General features: G+C 36.9%; 1 protein-coding gene across 1 annotated transcript in view; it reads right to left on the bottom strand.

The window, feature by feature from the left end:
- Nucleotides 1-1017: 1017 nt before the first annotated feature.
- LOC130913753 (uncharacterized) overlaps nucleotides 1018-12507 on the bottom strand; it is a 43407-nt gene continuing 31917 nt past the window's right edge. Inside the window, exons 8-12 of the mRNA XM_057832584.1 lie at nucleotides 10912-11057; nucleotides 10634-10805; nucleotides 7145-7257; nucleotides 6711-6798; nucleotides 1018-4667 (exon numbers count right to left, since the gene is read on the bottom strand). Of these exons, the coding sequence (XP_057688567.1) occupies nucleotides 4614-4667; nucleotides 6711-6798; nucleotides 7145-7257; nucleotides 10634-10805; nucleotides 10912-11057 (573 nt within the window). The 3' untranslated portion in view covers nucleotides 1018-4613. The remainder of the gene's footprint in view (nucleotides 4668-6710; nucleotides 6799-7144; nucleotides 7258-10633; nucleotides 10806-10911; nucleotides 11058-12507) is intronic.

The following is a 12507-nucleotide window of genomic DNA, read 5'->3' as shown; positions in this document are numbered from 1 at the left end:
GCCGTCCTTCCAAACTTTCTTCTTAAACAAGGAGAAAACTGATCAGAGATGCAGCCAAGAGGCCCATGATCACTCTGGATGAACTGCAGAGATCTACAGCTGAGGTGGGAGAGTCTGTCCATAGGACAAAAATCAGTCGTACACTGCACAAATCTGGCCTTTATGGAAGAGTGGCAAGAAGAAACCCATTTCTCAAAGATATCCATAAAAATTCTCGTTTAAAGTTTGCCACAAGCCACCTGGGAGACACATCAAACATGTGGAAGAAGGTGCTCTGGTCAGATGAAACCAAAATTGAACTTTTTGGCCACAATGCAAAACGATAGGTTTGGCGTAAAAGCAACACAGCTCATCACCCTGAACACACCATCCCCACTGTCAAACATGGTGGTGGCAGCATCATGGTTTGGGCCTGCTTTTCTTCAGCAGGGACAGGGAAGATGGTTAAAATTGACGGGAAGATGGATGCAGCCAAATACAGGAACATTCTGGAAGAAAACCTGTTGGTATCTGCACAAGACCTGAGACTGGGACGGAGATTTATCTTCCAACAGGACAATGATCCAAAACATAAAGCCAAATCTACAATGGAATGGTTCAAAAATAAACGTATCCAGGTGTTAGAATGGCCAAGTCAAAGTCCAGACCTGAATCCAATCGAGAATCTGTGGAAAGAGCTGAAGACTGCTGTTCACAAACACTCTCCATCCAACCTCACTGAGCTCGAGCTGTTTTGCAAGGAAGAATGGGCAAGAATGTCAGTCTCTCGATGTGCAAAACTGATAGAAACATACCCCAAGCGACTTGCAGCTGTAATTGGACCAAAAGGTGGCGCTACAAAGTATTAACGCAAGGGGGCCGAATAATATTGCACGCCCCACTTTTCAGTTTTTTATTTGTTAAAAAAGTTTAAATTATCCAATAAATTTTGTTCCACTTCACAATTGTGTCCCACTTGTTGTTGATTCTTGACAAAAAATTAAAATTTTATATCTTTATGTTTGAAGCCTGAAATGTGGCGAAAGTTTGCAAGGTTCAAGGGGGCCGAATACTTTTGCAAGGCACTGTATAATAAATGAGAATCTTACAAAGGCTTAATTGGCTAACTTGCATAGAAAAAGTCCGCTAGCTTAAATACTATATAATGCTAACGTTTACCAGATAGTTTATTTTATTTCTGTCGATGTGTCTTTAGGGGCTTTGTAGGATCTTAACCTTTTATGTAATGCTGTTGAAATATTGAAAAATTGACACCACAGTACATAACTTAGAAGTTATTTGTGGCATATAACAACATTTACAAGAATATTTAAGACAAGATAGCAGTTGTAAACTATTGATTAACACTTTATTGCTCTACCATTTTTAGTGCAGTCATGACTTGAAATTATTTTCAGTTTGAAAATGTCTAAAAATATGTAATGTAATATGAAGAAAATTAACGACCCTAACTAAGCTAAACCTAACCCCAATCCAAATACAGACCTGCACCATAAACACATTCACATAGTACATGTCTAGTACTGTCTGTACATAAGAGAATACAAAAATACCGCTCTTGAATTTGAGCTTATTAGATCATGTAAAAATTGTTGTCACATATACATTGTATAGTTTATGGTCAGAGCTAAAAACGGCAGGAGTGCTATTGGTATAAAAACAATAATGCCCAAAGAAAACATATGAGGGACAGTATAGTGAGGTTTAAAAACACATATTTGCTTCCAGTAAAGCAAAATAAAGCTTGCAATAAACCTAGTACAAACACATTTGTAAACCAGCAACATTTATCATCTATACACTGCAAAACTAATGAATTCACTTTTTTTTTTTCATTTTATGAAATGGCTACAAACAATCTCTGGGCTATATTAAATAACAAAGGCACTTTCTAATACAGTGGTACCTTGACGTACGATCGCATCGACATCCGATGTAAAATTTGACTCGTCATTTGTCTCGACATATGACGACATGCTCGTAACACAGGTAAGTCCCCGGGTTACGGACAAACTCCTACGCTGGCGACGTGACCCGAATTTTGTAAATCGGAATTAACTCGTTAAGTACCCCTAAATCTTAAAATAATTATCCAAAAAGTCGAAAAGTATTGTATATGGTTTAATGATGGATGATACACTGCTCCCTGGTGGCAGCATTGGGTCTGGGTGGAATGTCACCTTGTATGACTGAGGTGCAGACTCATTTGATAGGATAAAGGACAGCTGCGCTCTGGTTTGACCCACACAAGGCTGTAAATTGGAAGCCTGTCGCGATACGCTATAAATCAATTCAGTGCACGGTAAATAAAAATGAGGGCGGTCATTTTCCCGGCTGCGATTTATAGCCACGTGTGTTTGCGTGTGCTGCATGCACTCAGCATACATGCGTGTTGGTTGCATTAGACTCCAGTTCCTTTCACAGATGTTTATTTGTCATCAAGACACCGTAGAATTAAAGTTCAGACATACAAAAGAAGGAAACACATCTATATCAAACAATGTAAAACGTTAGCATTGCTACATTGAGGCTAATGTAAAAAAAAAGACAATGTACTATCCACCTTGGCCCGCTATAAACATTGGCAGTTTTCTCCAAAACGCAAAATTCCGGTTAAAGGTGACTCTTCAAACATGAAAAGCATTTGCAAACAATGCCAAAAAAAATCTATTATTGACACCAGTTGCATTATGAAAAGTGCACTTTTTTCCCTCTGAGTGTAAAGCTTACGGTTAGCAGCTCAGCGAACATTTCAAAATATATCACATCATGTTCAACATGTCGAATGTACATTTTTGGAGTTAATCTCACATATTTCAGATTGTACACTAGAATAGCTTTAAAATGACACCCATTATGAAAATTCGTATTGCCAATTAATTTGGCAATTTGGCTTCAAATTTGCTCACGTGCACTTTGCAGGACAAGATGAAAACCATTTTGGATCAAGCTAACACTTTTGATGGGCACTAATGGGCAGAGAACAAAAATGACATTGGGTTTCTCACCTATTTCATATTCTACACTTAGCTAGCTTTCAAATGACTCGTTAAACATTGTGTATGTTTTTTAAATAGTTATTTAAATAGTTATCATTTTTAATATAGTTTGTGTTTTATTTAAGAATAACAAAATACTGCATTTGAATAGGTGATTGATTAGGATGTATTGTCACTATATTAGTGGTTGAATTGGTTTTAAAAATTGGCAATAATTTATGAGACAATATACTGCCTACTAAAATTTGTTATTGCGACAGGCTAGTAAGTTGTTTACGCTAATATATGTTTGGTATGCATTTGTAAATAAGTTTAGAGCTATAGCTTGTGGAGTTATGTGTGAGCGATTTGCTCTGAGGATTGTAAATACGTTAGCATTTGCAGCATTTAAGATAGCGGACTTTTGTTAGGCAAATTAGGCTAATCTAATCTACTAAATTTACATATTGATCCAGGCATGAAAATGGGTCAGGGGTTAAAAGGGTGAGAAGGAAATATGTTTCAGCGTTCTGCCAAAATGTGCTACATCGGCGTAACGTCCAGTAAGAGGCGAATTTGACACACAAAGTACTGCCGTGCGCTTCCAAACTTGTTTTGTTTAGATGCATACAGGCAGGACGTACTAAAAAAATGACTTAAGAAAATACTTAAAAGTAGTTATATCAAATAAGGACGGTTTAAATACGCTATGTGATTAATGTGGTCAACTTCTTTAAAGCTACCACAAAAAAAAAAAAAAAAAAAAAAAAAAAAAGGTTTAAAGTATGAAAGAGTAATACATGCAAAAAGTATTTTTGAGGGAATGAAAAGGTAATAAAAAAATTAAATAAAAACAAAAATAGTGAGTACTTGCCGCCTTTAACCGATGTGCGCATGCGTGCGAATGTTTGCGCAAGCGCGCTGAGCACTAAGTAGGACGTTTCGCCGCACAAAACACTGCAATTAGGTACTGTTTCCAAGACTAAAAAAAAACGACTGGAGACAAAATGGCGGACGAGACTCCGGCGTCGTAAAGTCGAAATAATGCAAGTCGATTACGTCGTAACCCGGGGACTGTTCACTGTTTTCCCGCGAGATGGACGCACAGCGGATTTTCTTGTGAGAGAAATCAATATGGGTCCCAAGAAGGTTAGTGCAGTCGGTGAAAAAAGGAAAAAGGTGACGCTTACCATTGAAATTAAGGAGATGATAGAAAAATATAAGAGTGGTGTGCATGTGTTTAAATTTCCATTTATTATTATTATTCTGATTTGTATTTATAACTGCTATTAGTCATTGTACCTGCAGTATTTATTGAATATTGAGCGTAGGTTTTTGGGCTGTGGAACAAATTAATGAAATTATGTATACTTATGAGAAAATCCCGTTGCACATGCGACCATTTCGACTTACAAACCAGATCCTGTAACAAATTAAATTCGTATGTGGAGGTACCACTGTATATAAAACACCACAGGACTCTGAGCCGCACAATTTTCTAAATGATTGTCCGCATATTCAAAAACTTCACAGTGTTGCATAATAGACTACAGAGCATCTTTTGTCCAGACCTCTGACCTTTTGGCACTGTGCTGATATACGTACATGTGTGAACTCCATCCATCTTACCAAGGGTCAAAGGTCGTATTCTGCAGCACATTGCTGGAGGTACCATTCATACAATTTACCCTGTAGAGTAAGTGAGACATTGATTTAGATCAAAACTTACAAAATGGATACATTTAAAACAATATTTTAAACAGATGGGGCCGAAATTGACTTCCACAGTGATGTTTCTGTGAACGGAAATATTTCGTTAGTGACCCTTTTTTGTCATGAAGAATAGCATAACATCGTCGCAGTTGAAGGCGTTGGCAAAAATTGTGGCCACAAATTCCATGGGAAAAATACGACTAATCTAAAGCAGTATTTGAAGGCTAGCCGCAATAAAATCTACTCAAAGCCAAGTTATAACAAGTCATTTTAAGATATAAATATAAATTTCAATTCAGCAAATGGTCTGTTTTAATTTTAATATTCAAATATTATATTATTTATATTATTATATTATATATATTATATATTATTATATATTATATATATTATAATATTTAATATTCAAAGGTTTTCCAAATTTTCATGTATATTTATAACTGCTCTTCACCTAAAAATATATTTGTTTTATCCGATCACTCGATTAATCGATAGAATTTTCAGTCGATTACTCGATTACTAAAATATTCGATAGCTGCAGCCCTAAAGGACTACAGGAAACGTTTGGTATCTGTAATAGCAAACAAAGGTTTCTGAACCAGATATTAAGTTCGATTTTTGTGATGTATCAAATACTTATTTCATGCAATTAAATGCAAATTTATTATTTAAAAATCACACACCATGATTTTCTGTTTTTTTTGTATTAGATTCCGTCCCTCAAAGTTGAAGAGAACTTATGATACAAATTACAGGCCTCTACATGCTTTGCAAGTGGGAAAACCAGCAAAATCGGCAGTGTATCAAATACTTGTTCTCCCCACTGTATAAGGTACTATATTTCCTGTTTTCATTTTGCCTTTGATGCTCGTCTTGTGAACGACCGACAGTGCTGTCCTGCTCTTCACTTTTCCGATCTGGTTCAAAAAGGAAGGGCAGAACCAACGACATGTTGGGGTAGCTAAGAGTGACACGCTGGAAGTTCGGCCCGGTGATGTCACGCACTACGACGTAACGAGAATGGCGACCTATCACTTAAAATAATTTTAGAAAGTTTATTAAAACGAAAACATTAAGTGGGGTTTTAATATCAAATTATTATAACTCATTCTAATATTTATCTTTTAAGAATTACTTGTCATAAAGATCGAGGATCACTTTAAGAACTACATGTCTTTTTATCCGTGGTTCCCTTTAAATGAGAGCAGCTGGATTCAGCCAAGTTAGACGAGTTGTGGCATATTCACTGTTGTCACGAAAGGGCAGTGTATCCACCAAAACCGATAAAACTAAGCGCAACACTTTCAGAACAAACCATTACAACATCACTCTAATTAAACTAGTGCTGCAACGATTAATCGATTAACTTGAGTATTCGATTAGAAAAAAATATTCCAATTAAATTTTGTTGCTTCGAGTATTCGTTTAATGTGGCATTGTAATGGTTTATTTTGAAAGTGTTCACATTTAGTTTTATTGATAAGGGTGGATACACTGCCCTCTGGTCTGCCTCATTTCACATGGCTGAATCCAACTGCTCCCTGTTCAGACCAACGTAAGCCAAGTTTTTGTTTGAGCTAATGTTTTTTAATGCAGTCATAATTTAGTTTATAGGTATATTTAGCTGTTTTTGTGGGAATATGAGTCTGAACCATTTGTTAAGAGCATTGTCAAAAAAAAAAACCTTTAGCATTTTATAGCATTTAAGCTAGCGGACGTTTGCTATGTAAGTCAGCCAATTGTTCTTTTGTTGTACTAAGATCTTTATTTATTATTTTTTTATACCGTTTGAGGCTCAGGTATTTTAATTTTTAAAGTTCCTTATCCGATTACTTGATTATTCGAACTAATTCATTGATTAATCGCCTACTAAAATAATCGATAGCTGCAGCCATAAATTAAACGAATCCTCGAAGCAGCAAAATTTGATTCAAAACTTTTTTCTTATCAAATTACTCGAGTTAATCGATTAATCGTTGCAGCACTTTTAACAAATAGCTAAAGTGGGAAAATTCTTACCTTCTTGGTTTTGACAATATCCAAGATATAATCACTGTATTCCGTCATCGTCCTCTTCTCTTTTTTTGTTAAAGTCTTGTATCTATGACTAAAGAATGAGACAAAGAATTGTGTATGTGATGACGCTGCAAAAAAAAGGGGTTGTACAGACAAGCTCGTCAACTACTCGTGTTTACAACTAAACATCGACTCTCTAAAAGTGTTTTGACATCATACAACCCCAATAATGCATTTAGTTGTTCTATTATTTCTCTAATTGTTATACATCGGGGCCTTCTTAAAATATTCGCCCGAGTCATTTTTCTTTGACTTTTCAGGAAACTCAAACAATTAATCATTAAATGAATTTGGATTTTTTTTGTAAAAAAAATGAAATACTTATGTAATTATTTTAAAAGCATGTTAGCATGTCAAAGTTTGTGTTGAAGACTTACCCAGAAAAATATTTCGCTAGAAAAAGAAGGAGGTAGCAAAAGGCTCCAAAAAGCATTATGAAGACAACTTGTCCATCTTCTGGTATCCAATCCCATAAGTACATTACTATTCCCTGCAGGGTGAATATAGAAGAGAAATATAGATGTAGAAATGTTTACATGTGCAATGCCAAGTTGCAATGCCAGTGAATTTGTTAACAACCTCTACTTATGAACGTCTCTACATGCAGAATTTTCATACCTCAACGGGAAAATTTCAGGATACGAAAGGCAAAAATACAATATGACTGGTACTCGCAGCTCCCAGAGTTTACAGAACGTCACATACTTATAGCTGCTCTGCCATTGGCTATGACCTAGCATTCCGGGCATCCAATTGGCTAGATTGGACCGCTACTGTATGTGTATGCGCGTGTCCCAGCGTCCTCTTCATTCGCCCTTTGTGTTACGACAGCTTAGGGCTGGGCGATATGGCCTTAAGTACGCATCACGATAAATTGAGCAGATTTACCTCGATAACGATAAATGACGATAAATTCGCCCAAGCGGACTGTTATATAATTTGAATCAATGCATGGAATACAAATTAACCGTTTCTCATTAAATTTATTTAACCAGCTTCCAATTTAAAAATTGCAAATGCAATCTAAACATTAAGTATTTTTTTAAAATCTTGTAAACAATAAGAATTCTAGTGTGAAAATTTATAACAGCTTGTATGACTAGAAAAATGTACAACATTATAAAAATCAACATGACGACTGTGCAAACATGTTATTCTAACCCAAATGACTTGCAGCTTTAACAGTACACTTCAGACAAGTTATTGGTAATGGCTGCTGTGAAATAATTATTCAAAACAAGTGTTTACGTCAAGGTTTCAGGTTTTTTTTTTTTTTCCCCCGAAACATTTTTAAATACATGCACCCCCCCTACACAGACACAACCAGATTAAAGCTGTATTGCTCTGATGCCAATGAAACATTTAAGGTTTTATTATGGCAGAATAAAGCAAACACATACAGAGAAATAGCTGTGGCCATTAAACTGTCGTATTATATATAGGCTTCACTATTGGATTGTACTTTATGCTGAGTGCTTTACCATCATGAAACCTTCCAGAGAAATCACACAGAGATGCCAAATAACGCGACATGATGATTGCTACATGAAGTCCGTTCCCAGTCCACTCATTAATTTCAGCCGTTTCGACAAGGTTAGAGCCGCTATCCGACTCTTTCACGTTCATTTGTAGCCGCTGTTAGCCGCTAGCGTTAGCCTGTGGCTTGGCTACCAGAACATAGCACTGAAAGCATCCTCTCCTGATATCGTGAGAACCAGGGAGGACAGCGGGTGAAAGTCCGTCTGGAACCCGCTAAGAGTTTACTTAATGTCGGGTGAAAGTTTGGCGAAGCTAACTTAAGCCCGACTCCATCCCATTCACTTGTGGCGTTAGCTGCTAGCGTTAGCCTACCGGGCTTCTGTTTGTTTGGCTTCCTGAAAACCACGTGACTCCATACGTAAGCACACGGTCTGCTTTCTTAAAGGGGAATGAACATAGCCGAACAACAAAGCGTCAAAGCAGGATGAAAAGACTATATTTTCTTGTTTTATTAAATTACTGAATTTACCGACATGGTCAAAATTACGTCGGTCATTGTGAAGAATTTTGGTGACGGTAAATTTTCGGTTTACCACCCTGCTCTACGACAGCTTTAACGTGAATGTATTAACTTTTATTTTTTTACTTTGTTTTTTTTTTTACATGATCCAAAACTCTGATTTTATGTTTATTGTGCAATAATCTAATTGGATTGGGCATTGTCTTGCAAAGTAATAGTAAATTGCCCAACTTTATTAATTTCAACATCTTACTCTCTATGTTTTTTCGGCGTGCCGTACGTTCGACTGATCAGCACCTTTCAAATATCGAAATGACCGGAATTTTTGCACGATTCATGGAAATTTTCGAATGACCCCTCAACATTTTCCGTTCGACCGTAAATGCGGGTTTTTTGAAAATTTCAAAATGTATCTAATCCTACCAAATCACATAATTTACACAAAAAACTCCAGGATGATAAGGAGCATTAAAATTGTGCACAGAATTTGGCAAAAACATTCATTTGCCCCAAAATTCGTAAAAAACCTTTTCATTAATTTCTAATGGTATGCAATTGACAGCCATGTACGTCCAAATTTCCCTTTCATTTTCAGTGGGAGAAAAACCTGTGTAGCTATGATTTTTTATCAAAAACCTACCGTTACAGCCCATTGACATTCAACTGGCGCTTAAGTAAGTCGATGCCACTGACAGCCATGCATGTCCATGCCATTGACGGCCATGTATGTCCAAATTTCCCATTCATTTTCAATGGCAGAAAAACCTGTGTGGTTGTGATTTTTAATCAAAAACCTACCATTACAACCCATTGACATTCAACTGGTGCCCAAGTAAGTCGATGCCATTGACAGCCATGCATGTCCATGCCATTGACGGCCATGTACGTCCAAATTTCCCATTCATTTTCAATGGCAGAAAAACCTGTGTGGTTGTGATTTTTAATCAAAAACCTACCATTACAACCCATTGACATTCAACTGGTGCCCAAGTAAGTCGATGCCATTGACAGCCATGCATGTCCATGCCATTGACAGCCATGTACGTCCAAATTTCCCATACATTTTCAATGGCAGAAAAACCTGTGTGGTTGTGATTTTTTTTTTTTAAATCAAAAACCTACCATTACAACCCATTGACATTCAACTGGCGCCCAAATAAGTCGTTGCCATTGACAGCCATGCATGTCCATCCCATTGCCTGCCATGTACGTCCAAATTTCTCAATCATTTTCAGTGGCAGAAAAACCTGTGTTGCTGTCGTGATTTTTAATCAAAAACCTACCATTACAACCCATTGACATTCAACTGGCGCCCAAGTAAGTCGTTGCCATTGACAGCCATGCACGTCCATGCCATTGAAGGCCATGTACGTCCAAATTTCCAATTAATTTTCAATGGCAGAAAAACCTGTGTGGTTGTGATTTTTGATCAAAAACCTACCATTACAACACATTGACATTCCCAATGGCACCCAAGTCGATGCCATTGACAAAAATGTAACGGAACTTGTTCCCGTAATGTCCTCAAATAACCTGATATCAACAGGACGTGTCCCCAAATGTCTCCAAATCAACAGGAAGTGACCCCATATCAACATAAAATGTCCCCGAAATGTCCCAAATCAACAGGAACTGATAGATCTGTATCTACCACAGCAAAGCCCTATCGTAATTTCTCCAGAAATTGCAGTTTCTAGTTGTAACATGTATTTGTTAGATGTTTTAATGCATTTGTATTCATTATAAAATATTTATGTCTGAGTTTTGGGGGGCTTAGAACGGATTAGGGCATTTAAATGGAAAACACGTCTCTACTTACAGAATTTCCAAGTTACAAAACTCTGAGAATATGAGGTCCGGGACTCACAGTGCAAACAGAAAGGGTTTGTGCCGCGCCTTCTCCCATCAGCTCACTCAACTGTTCTTTGGAGAAGGTGCTTAGGATAAAACTAAGGATGAAGAGTAGAGGAAGGACGACTCCCAATGCACCGCATACAAATGAGTTGAGGCGCACACTTTTGTTGTAAGTGGCATCAGTTCTGCAGGTGTACAAAAAGGGGATAGACTGAATATCATGTGTGCAAATGCAAATTTAACTAAAGGAGATCTGAGAGAACAAAACTCCGCTACAATTTGCTGTTTTACCTGTCCTGTTGTAACCTATTGCTGATGGTGGAGCAAATTAAATCACAGTCTTTTTCCAACTGGTCCAAAGTCCTTTGCACAGCTTGGTTGATGGTCTTTTCGATGGTTTGACACACGCCATCAATCTGGTTCACGCAGCGGCTTGGCTAAGTGAGACCCAAAAAAAATTTAAAAAATGGTGAGTGCATCAATTTAGTGTTCATTTGCGTGTGATTGAGGAACAAAAGCAGAATATGGTCATTAAATTTCTGGTTTGGATTTGAGAGGTAAGACTCATGGGATCTACATGGCTGTAAATCAGTTAGCTGCGATACATCATGGTCACTGTCAAAGGTGGCGGATGAGTAGCTGTAGCTTACAACCCCTCGTGTGCTAACCTTATCGCAAAATATGAATCATCTTTTTCCAGGTATCAGCGGTCACCAGGAAATAGATTGCATTCCATTATAATCAATAGCAGTTCAATCTCAAGGACAGTTGGAACTTCAATCTCAGATATGATCAGATCTGAGGCTAAAATCTAGCCCTTTATAGGGCAGGATGTGCTTTCAGAGCCAGTCGTCCTAGTTTAAATGAATTTGACTTCTGTAGTCCTCATTAGAAGGCAATGAGTTAAGTGCAATGACATTTATTTAAAAAACAAACAAAAACTTTAGAGCATTATTCGTAGCATAAATAGTAATTTACTTTTTTAATTTACTTTTATGAATTTAGTTAACATTTAACTAATTTATAATTGCATTTATTAATTTTTAAAAATCACATACTGTATGCACAATGATTAATAATATTATAATAGTACAGGTAGTCCCCGGTTTACAAACGAGTTGCGTTCCTACGCTGGCGTCGTCACCCGAATTTCCGCGCAAGTTGGAATTAACATTTTAAGTACCCTTAATCTTAAAATAACTATCCAAAAACATGTATGTCATATTATTAAAATAAAATTAAAAAATTAGATACTTCTTCCCTCCATTAACATAGATCACACCATAGTTCTTCTTACAACTGACATTTGTCACCGTCAAACTATGAACACACATTTAGAGAATACAATCATGACAGAGCGTAATATAATGCTATAAAGTAAATCAATAGAGACATACAGTGGGGACAACAAGTATTTGATACACTGCCGATTTTGCTGGTTTTCCCACTTGCAAGCCATGTAGAGGTCTGTAATTTGTATCATAAGTTCTCTTCAACTGTGAGGGACGGAATCTAATACAAAAATCCAGAAAATCACATTGTATAATTTTTTAAAAATAAATTTGTATTTAACTGCATGAAATAAGTATTTCATACATTACCAACTAGTAAATATTTCAGCTTTTAGTTCTTTTTTAAGAACCCCTCCTGTTCTCCACTCATTACCGGAAGTAACTGCACCTGTTTGAACTTGTTACCTGTATAAAAGACACCTGTTCACATGCTCAAACTAACAAACTCCAACCTCTCCACAATGGCCAAGAGCAAAGAGCTGTGTAAGGACATCAGGGATAAAATAATAGACCTGCACAAGGCTGGGATGGGCTACAGGAAAATAAGCAAGCAGCTTGGTGAGAAGGTAACAACTGTTGGAGCGATTATTAGAAA

The sequence above is a fragment of the Corythoichthys intestinalis genome, chromosome 3, assembly GCF_030265065.1.
Source record: "Corythoichthys intestinalis isolate RoL2023-P3 chromosome 3, ASM3026506v1, whole genome shotgun sequence".
Lineage (NCBI taxonomy): Eukaryota > Metazoa > Chordata > Actinopteri > Syngnathiformes > Syngnathidae > Corythoichthys > Corythoichthys intestinalis.
The sequence above is the reverse complement of the archived record's forward strand: the minus strand, read 5'-3'. Positions and strand labels throughout refer to the sequence as shown.